The sequence below is a fragment of the Lepeophtheirus salmonis genome, chromosome 6, assembly GCF_016086655.4.
Source record: "Lepeophtheirus salmonis chromosome 6, UVic_Lsal_1.4, whole genome shotgun sequence".
Lineage (NCBI taxonomy): Eukaryota > Metazoa > Arthropoda > Copepoda > Siphonostomatoida > Caligidae > Lepeophtheirus > Lepeophtheirus salmonis.
The window spans coordinates 7,572,665-7,585,558 of record NC_052136.2 but is presented as its reverse complement, the minus strand read 5'-3'; the positions used below and the strand labels follow the sequence as shown (position 1 = coordinate 7,585,558).

The 12,894-nt window shown below is 30.1% G+C and overlaps 1 protein-coding gene across 1 annotated transcript in view; it reads right to left on the bottom strand.

Annotated features, from left to right (window-relative positions):
* Nucleotides 1–9,464: 9,464 nt before the first annotated feature.
* LOC121119791 (uncharacterized) overlaps nt 9,465–12,894 on the bottom strand; it is a 42,071-nt gene continuing 38,641 nt past the window's right edge. The window contains exons 5-6 of the mRNA XM_040714586.2: nt 11,331–11,500; nt 9,465–10,515 (exon numbers count right to left, since the gene is read on the bottom strand). Coding sequence (XP_040570520.1) covers nt 10,455–10,515; nt 11,331–11,500 — 231 coding nt within the window. The 3' untranslated portion in view covers nt 9,465–10,454. The remainder of the gene's footprint in view (nt 10,516–11,330; nt 11,501–12,894) is intronic.

Below are 12,894 nucleotides of genomic sequence, written 5' to 3'. Positions count from 1 at the left end.
AGCTTCGATAAACTCGCTTTGTACCTGCCTTGGAAGGAAGTATTCGAAGCCACAATCTTTTAGAAGAAATGTTGCAAGTTTTGTTGTAGCATCTCTAGTTTGGTTCACTGCATCGAAAGTTTCTTTAGTGAGTCCCATTTTGTGAGAGGTAGATTCACACTTCCATGAATTTAACCACACATGGAAATCTTGAAGAAATTGAAAATTTTCGTGATTTAATGACAGAGGCTCCCTCGATGAGTCTCTCTTTCTCCGTCCTCTGCGGAAGACGTTTTACAATTTAGAATATTCCAGTATTTTCTTATGATGGACAAAAAATTTGCAGTTATTTTCCAATTAAGATTTTTATTAGAATAATAATTTAGGGGCGTAATTGGATTGAATACTTAGAAGGTGCCTAAGTCCCATTACTGCCCCGTGGAATAGCTCTAAGCCAGGCACCTTTTCAGGATTCATCCAGTGGAAAAGAATGGAGCGATAACCTTGCTATGGGTGGTTTTCCATCATATCCGGAGGAGCACTTAAGAACACAGTACTTATTAGGCATGATCTGAAATATATAGATAAATTATTAATCCCATATCCACAAGTGCTACAGGATATTTTACTTACTGAGCTGAAAAGTAGATCGTCGAAGAGATAGAAAAGCACACAATCACAAGTAATTCACAAGCTTTATTTAAATAAGCAAATATTATATTAATTAACTTAAATTGTTGTCAGCAACGCGCGTTTTAATTATGACAAAAAAACTGTATTAAGTAAATACGCTGTCGAGTATGAAAACACGAGGGGAAACAATAGCCTCATAACGGAAATTTTCTTTTCTTTTTTTTCAACGCGTGAGCGTTCCAGTTATTCTAGATTTCCATGGTTATATATATGGTTGTTGTAGTCAATCACTAAGACATTCAACTTGATCCCAATCAGATTTTGATATTGTCAAATCTGGGTTTGCCATATGAAGCAATATAGATTTTAATTCGAGGATGCGATCGATCATTAAGTAAGTACTCCCCCATCTTGTTGTCTGATATATTATTGCACCCTTCTTGGCTTTTGGCTCGAACGATTTTTATTCCTTAAAGATTCTGTTATTGACTTTAGTGATTTGTGTTTTAAGTGTGGAGATGAAAAATTCTTTAGATAATAATATCAATTTTGGGAGTGCGAGCCCTAGTAACAATTATCTTTACTTTTTCAATTATATAAGCTACATTAGGTCCATTTCATCCGTCACGAATGGCTAACTGAAGGGGATGGTCAGCGCAACGCATGTGATTTATTTCTATACTAAATTTAGTGCCACTTATGATAGAATAAAATTCATTACAACTTTCAATCGCTTCTTGATTTTCTTCTTCCTTACTGTCAAATTAAGAGTCAAAAATTCCTAAATCACCGCTGGGGGTCTCAATATCCTCAAATGTATTCTGAATAATGCATTCCTCATTTAATTTTTTGACTGTGCTGATTATATGATAATTTATAAGTTATGACTGCTAAAATTTGTTATTTCTTCAACTAATAACTTTTTATCTAGTCAATCAATATTTTTAATAGATTGATTAGAGTTTTTTGCTTTCACAAATATACTGTTTGCATATTTTCATCAATAAATTGAATATTTCTGCCCAAGTAATTTGGCATCATTCTTAAACAGGCATAAATTTTCATTCAAAAAAAAAAAAGTTTATCATAAATTAGGCTTTTTAGGATATATTTTTACTTCTGTCTAAAGACACTCCAAGCTTACTAGCAAACTCGCCATTTAAATCTTGAAAGGCTGGCAATGAAAATAATCTGAGAGGGATATAATTTTTCAAAACCATTTCTATAATTGAGGATATAAACTTTTCTTTGGTCATTTTGATACTAACATTGGATGTGTTCATAAAGGAATGGATTTCTAGTTGATCACTTCCCAAAGATTATACTTTGTTCTTTTTATACACAGTATTGATCTTAAATCTTTGAGAATCTTTCTTCTCTACTAGTTTGAAGATATTCATATGTGATCTGCTAAGATGCCTTTTCAAATTTGAAACTCTTGAAGGCGCATTTGATTTAATCCCCGTTTATCTGCTTATCTTTTGGACATTATCTTCAACACCCCCGTTACTCTTGACTTTACACTTGCATATATAGTTTTTGCCATCTTCACTGACGTTAAAATAATTCAAAACTGACGATTTCTCTCTTAAAGTTATAATAATAACAATTAAAATAATCATATTAAGTATATTATTCCTTACTTAGATAAAACGAGAATTATAAATTAATTTTTCAGAATTTGTTTTCTTATCAGTTATTTCTTATTAGGCACATTATATTGAAGTGACGTGAGTCAGTAAACTATGAGATAAATAATGTTTAACTGAGGGGGAAAATAGATGATTTAGAATAAACAGATTTTCAGGATAATTTATCGTCCTAATGTGTATGAAAAGTGTATGTGACGTCATAAAAAACTAAAATATTAGATGGAATCTGTTCTTCTATTTGAAGCATTCCTTTGCTCTTCCAACTCGTGCTATTTAGATATATGCAACTCAGACTCCAAATCCAAAATTGAAATATTCTACAACTTCGACTTCACAAATCTACTTAAAACAATCCCTTAAGATCACTTAAAAAATACAAAATGTTGCGAAAATCTTTGCATATGAATATGTTTTAAATAGATTTTCTTCATCACTATGTATTAAGAACAAGTTATAAGGTTCTAAAGAGTGCCGTTTTTCATCATTTTTTAAACTAAAAATGGAAATATATCGAGTTCAAAACAAGATACAGAATCAATAAAAACACTTATTAATGAAATAAATTTGATTAGGTTTCATTAAACCTGCTTTCAACTTGGGGATTGTTTTATGGGTAAAAAATGACTCTGAACGATAATAGTCCGGAATTACTCTAATCCCAGATATTTAAAAGTTCAGATTCACAAAAAAATTGAAATATAGATAAATTCGAATATTGTCTTCAATTAATTTGTACAAAATCCCCCCCCCTCCCTCTAATTGTTCTCCTGTGTTAGTAATTAGAAGAAAAAAAATCAAAAAATTAATTTTTTTTCATAAAGTTTTAAATAGAAAAAAAAATTTAAGGGTTAAAAAGCAGAAGTTATTTTTTATTTGCTATAAGTTGAGTGAATACCGTGTCTCATTTGCCCAGATATGTCAATATTTTTAATGCTGTCCCGAAACTTTTGTATAAATTCATGATACGTCCGGTTTTTTATGGGTTAAGTCAATTATTAGTATTTTAAAAAAAGGACATGTTTCTACAAATTAAAACAGTTGCTCTTCTTAATTTAATATACGAATGGGATTTTCTGTAATAAATCAAAATATTGAATAAAATTCAATTTAAAAATAAATAAAGATCAAAATCTTGTCTGTTTTATGAATTATAAAAATCTAACAAAATAGTAAAAAAAATCAAAATTCATTTAAAACATTTCATAATTGTAAAATGCTTATCCCCCCCCCCCCTAAAACTGATTTGGCAACATGTCTTTTATTGGAAATCGAATATGGACCCCAGCTTTATGATAATTGTAAATTCTTAAAATTTAAAAATTCTCCCCAGTTGCTCGGTCCTGCTTTAAAAATAGGCCAACAAATAAACGTATTTCATAAAAAGGTATATAATAAAAAATGTTTCAAATATTATCAACGAACCAAAAACATTATTTTTTAATAGTTTGTTGTCCCTCCTGGTTTCTTTGGTCAATTGCAGTCTAAGACCGTTTCTTAAAATCAACTGAAAAATAATAACCCAAAAGGAAGAATGACCTAAATGACGTTATAATGCATGGATTTTTTCTCTTTTTTAACGAGAACAAAGTTAAGACTGGACTGAAATGGGCCTCGTTATTAAATATGAACAGACACAGCACTAGAAGTATTAATTTCATTTATGTAATTGCTTAAAAAGGTATTTCTATTTTGACAAAAATATTTCATTTATATATAAAAAACATAATACAACAAACAATACAAAGTTGACAAATATTTTTAAATAATTAAATGCAGGAGTTTTTTGTATGTTTAAAACCCCCAAAAAATCCCAAAAGATAATCCCTACTACTCACACATCCTTAGTCACAGACTGGCAACCCTGTAACCATAATAGGAGCTCCACAATTTGCGAACTTCCTACTAGTATAAATGGTTTGTGTGAATTAAATAACCATAATTTGTCAAAAGAGATTTACGATTATATCAAATATGTCCAAACATATTTTGGTAATTCTATACTGAAGTATATTTGTTGAAATCTGAAACATCTATTTCTGTATTTTATTTTTTGCTTGCAGCCAGCAAAAATGTTTTACATTTGAATCTAATGTATATATTTTGGTTGTGAGTGTCAAATAAATGAAAAGTCTCTATATACTCATATTTCAAAACTTTAAATTGTGATAGCTTTGAATTTGCATTTCCTAGGAAATATTTGCAAATGTTCTTAATTTTTTAACAAATTAATATCTTACATACTATTTCCGATGGATAAATAATCATTTTAGAAAATCTGAAGCTTCAAAAATGTAATAACTATAAATAGGTAATTAACAAAACACAATATTGAATAAGAAAAAAACAACAATAGAAATGCCCCATATATGAATTTTACATCATACCTATATACAGTGTGTCTCTACGAATAGTAAACAAATAATCCTAAGTTCAACTTTATCAATTTTCTCAAAAAGATACAAGTAGTACGGCAATGAAACTTGATTAATTTATAGAAAAAAATTAATGCCTACCCTTGGTCTCCACCATGGCATCAATCCTAGGCCTGAAGGTCTTCCAAGTCTTTTTTACGTATTCCTCTGACATGTGAGCCCACATTGCACATCAATTTCCTATGATGGCGCACCAAATTACAAAGTCAAAAGGGTTCTAGTCTGATGAGGACAGAAACAATATTGACCACGGCCATAAATTCGCCCATATGTAAAAATACTACGTTTGAGGTTTTTTGTCTTTTTGGCTTCCAGGCTCCTGTTGTCGTTCTTCAACTTTTAAATCATCGTAATTATACCTTTATAGAAGGAAATGATGCCGTAGATCTCGTCATAACTCATTCCCACGTCAAGATGCGCTGACTTACGGATTTCTTTCGGCTTCAATCTCAGTTATTTTTGGTCTGATGAAGAAAAGTGATTTACAAGAATTGCTTATTTTTATTGGTCAACCAATTAATAATTATTTCATTATAAAAAAGAATTTGGCTACTTTAAATGCTAGGCACGAAGCCTCAAAAGAATGTAAATAATTGTTGTGTCTGTCGTTATTTAGGAGGGAAGACTGCAGTGTGTCCAGTTCATCCCTGCATATCAGGTTTAACAACATATAAATTTTATGACGTCATTCAGTTTTATTTCTTCTTTTTTGATCAGTTGTAGTATTGATAGTCCTGAGGGCAAACGGTCTTAAGGACTAATAAGACCGGTACTAAGATTGTACTAGGCCGATTAACTAAGGATTTACACAGTTCTATTAATATATGAATTCTTTGAAAAAGAAGGATTAACTGTCTGACTAAAATGTTTAGTGGTAACTAAATAGTCCAACTCCATCAGTCTAATATGGAAAAAGATAGAAAACAAAAAAAAAATGGTAAGCAGATTGAATTTTAAGAAAAATCATTCCAGCTTGTTTTTGTGTTGACATATGCTTTACCCCTAATTTTTTTCAAAAGTTGTTATTAATAGGTAATTAAACTGTTTTATGAGCTAATAACAATTCACTATCGCAATTTTCTACATATTCTGTCGTACACATAACTAGTATATGAACCCACTAACTCCTTTGTCAGTTATACCTGTCATTAATGAGTAGTATATTTCATGGTCCAAAGGCATGTTTATCAATGCTCAAATATCACTCAATATCTGCGCATGTTTATTTTATTTTTATTAATAATAAAAAGTTGCCAAGGTGGAACGTAAATGGATTTAAGAGAAATATATTCGCTTCCTTTTTAGAAACAATAATAATAATTGTCTTTTGACATTAATGGCTACGTAAAATGTTTGACTATCGGACTGCTGATCCCGTCATCTTGTGTGGTGTGAAAAAGCATGTAACATAATATGTCAATGGACATAAAGTTTATTTTGTCTTAAATTAAGAGCTCATTCAGGGATCATCCAACAGTCTTGTTACAGATTTTAACCAAAGGTTAATGGGATTGCTATCAGATTACACGGCTATGTATTTAGTCTTCCTTTTATGTTAAAAAAAGTTTCTTTTTGGAATATCAAACCTTGAAGAATGAGACACTAATTTTAGAATTTACACAACTTCTGTCCATTAGATCAGTCGATAAATTTAGTTGTTTTTTTTTTCTAAAATATTTGGATGACTTGGTCTGAAAATGTTCCTTTGGCACTTTTTTTATTGGTGCCAATGTATGAACACCAGTTTTTGGCATCCCCTTCCCTTCTCAATGTTCGTATTTGATCGTACGCACTTTATACAAAGCCCTTTTAAGTATAACATAAGATCGAAACGTTTTTGAAATTGGAAAAAGTGCATCTAAATATTTTATTTGTCAAAAAAATAAATTGTATTTCTTCTTGGCAAATAATACACGTAATGTAAAATATATTAACGTAATTGATGAAATAAAGATATGAAGAGATGGTCTGCAGGATTATAATATATATTTGGAGGGGCGGTGTGGTTTTTGTAATTTTTTTGAAAAAAATTACAACAGTTAAAATTTTTGAAAAAAATTTCAAAAATCTATATTTATTCACAAAATAATTAAAAAATTTGGGGAAAAAATATTTTAAAATTTAATATTCCAACATTCCCAAAAATCCACAGCTGCTCAGAAAAAATTTCCTAAATTAAAGTTCATAAGGAATTTTTTTTTAAATTAATTTTTAGCCTATTTTTGCCTAAAATTTTTTCATACTGAACAAAAAGTTTTTAGTAATTCTCAAGAAATTAAATTTTTTGAAAAAATTTCCAAAATTCACAACGTTGACAAAAAATTTCCAAAATTAAATTTCAAATTTTTGGAGAGAAATTCCTAAAATTCCATATATATTAACAGAAAAAAAGAAATTCGATTTTTTTTAAATTTAAATTCATATATTAAATTTTCTAGTAAAAAGCAAAAATTCTTTAATAGTATATAAATCAGTCTGGCAAAATAGACTATATGGGTATTGTATGACCAGTGGTCAAATATATAAAAAAATATATAAAGTACACATCTGACTTTATTTCCTCTCCATGGATGATGTGTGTATATTGTAGTACAGCTCTGGATCTCAAATTTCACATAATGAGTTATGAGAAGCCAGTGACTAGTGAGGAAGACAACATGTGGACGGATATCATAAATTAAATAAAGATTGACTCCTAAAGGCGCACATACTTAGACGACAGTGGGTTATAGCACTCCAGAACTATACATATACATATCTAGTATCTACTAACACATTCTATTCACAATATGAAACATTAAAAATAAAACTGGTCCTTTTAAAAGAAACAAAAATAAACGACTCTTGTGAAGGAAGAACCGAAATACACACTCAAAAAACATGTTTCCTAATCTGACTTCTAAGGTCTTGTAAATTAATTTATTATGGCATATTGTTTTCCTACAATTTATTGAGAAACAGCTTATCAGAGATATTTATCAATTATCTCTGATGAATAATGACATTACTTTATTTGATGACGTCGCAGAGAGAAAGAGAAACAACTAAATGTTATTAGGGTTGTGTCAGTCCTTATATATTCGATCAAGTCCATTCTTTGGACAAGTCCTATCGGTCCCTATGATTGTCAGTACTATAACTGATTTAAAAAAGAAGAAATAAAGTTGCATGACATCATCAAGGACAAAGCCTTATAAGTTTTTTGGGGCGTGTGCAGTGGGTGGGCTGGAAGGGCCCCCCCAAAAAAAAATGATTTTTGATTTTTTTTGCCAACGGATTTTTCAAAAAAAATTATTTTCAAAAATAACTATAGATTCTTCAAATTTTTTGGAAAAAAAATTAACATTTGTAATTTTATGTAAACAGCAGTGGATTTTTAATTTTTATTTCTAAAAAATTAAATTTTATGATAATAGCTATGGATTCACGATATCTTTTTTTTCAAAAAGTATAATATTTTAAATTTTTTATGAATACCTGTAAATTTCTTACATTTGAAAATAAATTTTCAAATTTTTTTTTCAAAAAATCAAACCCCCTCTCCCAAAGAATATATGTATAATCATGCGGACACCCCTGGACATAGATACATGACTAAACTGGACGTCTTCAGTCCTACATAAAGATTGACATAATATTACATGATTATTATTGGTCTGTTAAGACAAAAACAATCTAAAAAAAAACACAAAGAAGATTTTAAAACATTTATCAAAAATATAGATTTTAAGTAAATTTTTTTATATATTTGATCTATGTTTTTATTTTTTCCCTATCAAACACTTGAGATTTTATTTATTCTCCTCAAGAGTTTTGACGGTGTTATAAGTATTTTATTTTCATGGGCATGATGGTTGAAAAGTACTACCTTAATTTATGTCTTGAACGACAATAAAGGATTTTGCATGTATGTAATGTAAAATTCTTGACTTTACGTATCTTTACATTTAAACAATCTTGAAAAAAAATCAAGAAGGGAAAAATATTGCAAATAAAGTTACTTCATATATACATACAATATTTCTCAATTATTGGTTTTATATTCAAATTTATAGGATAAATTGAGATACCCAAGAATCTTAGATATAGTTTAAGACCTTCAATTGATTTATGAGACTGTATTTTGCCATGATATGATCTTTTAAATAAATAATCTATCAATTGATCATTATGAAGATGCATTTTTCCTACTTCCAAGGGATGAGTTAGAGTAACTTGTTTTTAGAAATACACGATAATTCGGATTACAATACAGATGTAATCCGGACTCAATTTTAAGAATTCCTTCAAATAAGTTTTCGTGATGAGAGCAAAAACATTTTATAAATATCAGTTTTTTTGTGTGCCCTTTTGTAAATATTGTATGGAATTAACGTAGCTCATGGACGACAACGTGCTCGGGAGAAATTATTCTGTTAAACTCAATCTGCGAAGGTTCGCGCCCTGGTTATTCCTAGAGAAAGAAATATACTTTATGGTTGTAGTTGGTTTTCACACAAGATTCCTTGGTAAGATGGAGTAAATGTAACACCATACTGTTTACTTAATCTTAATCAGTGCAACTCCATCTAACCAATTAAAGGAACATAAAAAAATATTGCCACCCTTCATATTTTAAGTTATAAATTGATTAGAATTCGTCAAGGAATACAAATGTTATACAAATTCAATTTTGAGATAGATCATTCTAGTTTGCTTTTGTGTTAACAACGGTCACATACAATAATATTAATTATTATTAGGGAAGGAAATGATGAGACATGATATATTAAATTCATATGTTAAGAAATTGTATTTTTTCTTTCTTTCGAGTTTAGACACTGCATTATTAATAATTACTAAGATGATTAATTTTTTAATATCTAACATGGCTGAGGCAAATTCTATAAGTCAATATATATATACTTGTTGTGTTTTCTTTTTACATGAAAAATAACATTATAAACAAAAAAAGAAATGATAATTAATTAATAATAATTATTGTATGTATATCATAATGGAACAAAAAAATCGGTTAATGCGAGGCCGATTTTGGATATTTGTAGTAGGAAGGAAACTATGAAGTTTATACATATATAAGAGTCCATAGATTGCGTTTTAGGTGGGTTGGTTGGTTCGATTGAGTGAGTGATTGAGAGGATGGGGATTGACGGATCGAAGATGAACAAGAATTGAATTGTCTATTTGAATAATGAGTTGAGTAGACTAGAAATAGTAGGATCGATCATCCTGAGTAGATGATTGTAATTTTTTTTAGTCCTGAATAGGAGATTCAGCTACATAGAGACGAGCATTTTCTTCAGGATTTAGATTACATTGAAGCTCAACAGTTTGATCTCCTTTGCGAAACACAATGGTGACCTGCTCCGAATTGGGTGCAGGCAAAGGAGATGCAGTAGAACGCGTATCCTCTGTGTAGATACTTCCACCAGAGGAATATTCAAATTTTTTTACCCCAGGAGTAGGAGGCATCATGGCCTCAGTGAGGGCTTTATCTTGTTCAATAGAATATCTTCGATACCGTCCCCCGAACCCTCACGCGGAGTTCGGCATTAGGGAAGGTAGAAGCTCATCGGAAGAGTGTCCCTTACTCCCTTCCACAATGTCATCATGTCTTCGAATCATGACGGCACGATGATGATCACGACGTTGAGAAACAAAAATAAGTGCCACGAAAAGACACAACACTAAAAGTGTGAGACATGCGATGGCCACTATTTCCCATCGAAATATGGCGTCTTTGACAGTTTTAGGAGATTCATGGCTGCGTTCGATGCGTTCTCCCCGCTTCTAACTCATTGGTTTCCTCGGGTATACATCTGAGAAAAAAAAAAAAGGGAAATTAATTAATACATAATGTAGGAAGGTAAATTTTTGGATTATCCAGAAATGGGGCTTTAGTAGAGCGTGAGACTCTTATTAACATCAGCTGCATGCTTTATGATTTTAAGTGGATAAAATGTATAACTTCATTGGAGCAAGGAGATTATAATAATTAGATAAATATGATTTTTTGAGCATGATTTAGAAAAAAGGTAAGGGTAAAATCATTTTAATTCTTTTTTTTAAGGAAATTTTTTCGTTGCGGTCGAACAAAATATAAACAATTCACGTTATTAAATTTATTGTATGGTTTAACCTTAACCCTTCCTTCCCTTCAAACTCAAATCGATGCTCTCGCAGACTTTGAAACTTCAACAAATGATCTGAAGTAATCAACTACACTTTTATGCTACGTTTTAGAGATATAATCCGTTTTTTTTATGGATTTTTTGATTGTTTCAATTATTTAAAACTGAAAAAAGGGGGAAAGGCCCAAAATCAGTTAGTAGCAGTTAGCCAATTTTTTTCAACCTCGGAAGAATCATTCAATAATGGTTGGGAAATGTTCATCGCCTAACAAAAGGTAATTCAAACTCAACCGATCAAAATTGTTCAACACACTAATAAGGAGAACAAAAACAGAAAAATCAACAGATGTAAAAAAAATGCCATTAGTGAGGTTATGCCTTGATCATTTGAAAAAAACAAAAAACTACCAACCGTTTTTCCTTTTCTAAACATAAAATTATTTTTCTTTCTACAAAGATCTCATCCCCCATGTCAAAATAAATGAATTGAGCGAGTGCCTTACTTGCAACTATTTGTAAAGTCGAATACATATTTGGAGGAACATTGAACGAGAGTTGAGAGAGGGCATCGGCACATGCACTTGCTGGGATCCCATACACGCCCAGAATTGTAGCAAGCTTGAACTTCAGAGAGATCTTTGCATTGACAACTACAGAGTTCCTTACGATAAACCTATTTTAATGAGAGAGAGAGAGAGATACAAAATATTAATAGATGATTGTAGCATGTACACCTTTATTCATGATAATTGAGTCGTTAAATAAAATTATTTTATACATTGATGAACTTTTTTTTTTTTGTTCTTTATCTCTATAAAGAAAGACGAATAACCACACACAGAGTCAGTCGTATTGTATTAAAAGATTAAAACGGCAAAAAAAGAAGAAGATATTTTCATCATTTAAAAAGCAGCTCATTAAATATGCTAGTACTTAAAATAACTCTTCTTTTATTTCCAAAGGAAGAGTAGAAGTCTCCACCATCCCTCCTGAACCCTATGTCTTAATCCGTAAATATCTTAGTCTCTATGTAAATAATTTATATAATATTTTCATCCTTAGAAATGGTTAATACGAATAGTAATATATGAGGGCCGTCAACATTAAAACAAGCTAGAAATATTTTTCTCGCATGTGAGTCTGGCTTTAATTTGTACCTATGAACGAACAGTAATCAATTTATTTTCACAAATAATTTTGATAAATCATTCAGTTCATTACAATCAAAGATTATAAAAATTATAGATCCGTTATAGAAATATATATTTTACTAAAAAGGCCATATCGATACAAAGAAAAGTATAATCGAGGCATTAACTATCTCTAATATTCGTTAACATGTCATTTTATAAGAAATTTGAATATAATGCTTCTAATTGACCGAAATTAGTCAATAGGTTAAAGGGAGGTTTATAGTTTATAGAGTAAAACAAGTCTACATAAATTGGTAATTACAGATTTCCTTGATTTTGTATTGGCACATTACATACTCTAAATCAACCTTCAACAAAAATGAGAAATTGTCAATTTATTAATTTCCTTTATAAATATTCACGGCAATATATTTTATGATACATTTCAGTCACTTTATAGGCTACATACTCAAATTTGTAGATTTCAAGTTGAGATACTCAGAGATATTATATGTAGTTTAGAGCCTTTATTTGATTTATGGGACTTTACATGGTCTCTCCAATATGGCCTTTCAAATACATCCAAATATTATCTCATTATTTTTGAATTTTTGAGACCTTTATATGCAATTTCCAAAGGATTGATAATAATATTTTATCAACATAAATAGAAGACAACTCGTTGAGTAAATGAATATAATTTTGACTAATTTTTTTATTAGAAAAATGGTCCAGGATTATTTTTGTGTTTACAGGATAATACAGAACTTTAAACGTTCCACAATACACCATCATTTTGAATTTGAAATTTTCCAAATACAGAGCGTTTATATTTTATAATTATGTATATAGTAGTGTTGGTTTCGAATTGTACTCGAACTTGGGGGAAAAACTCCACTTCCAACATGACTGTACTCCTAAATATTGAAGGTAG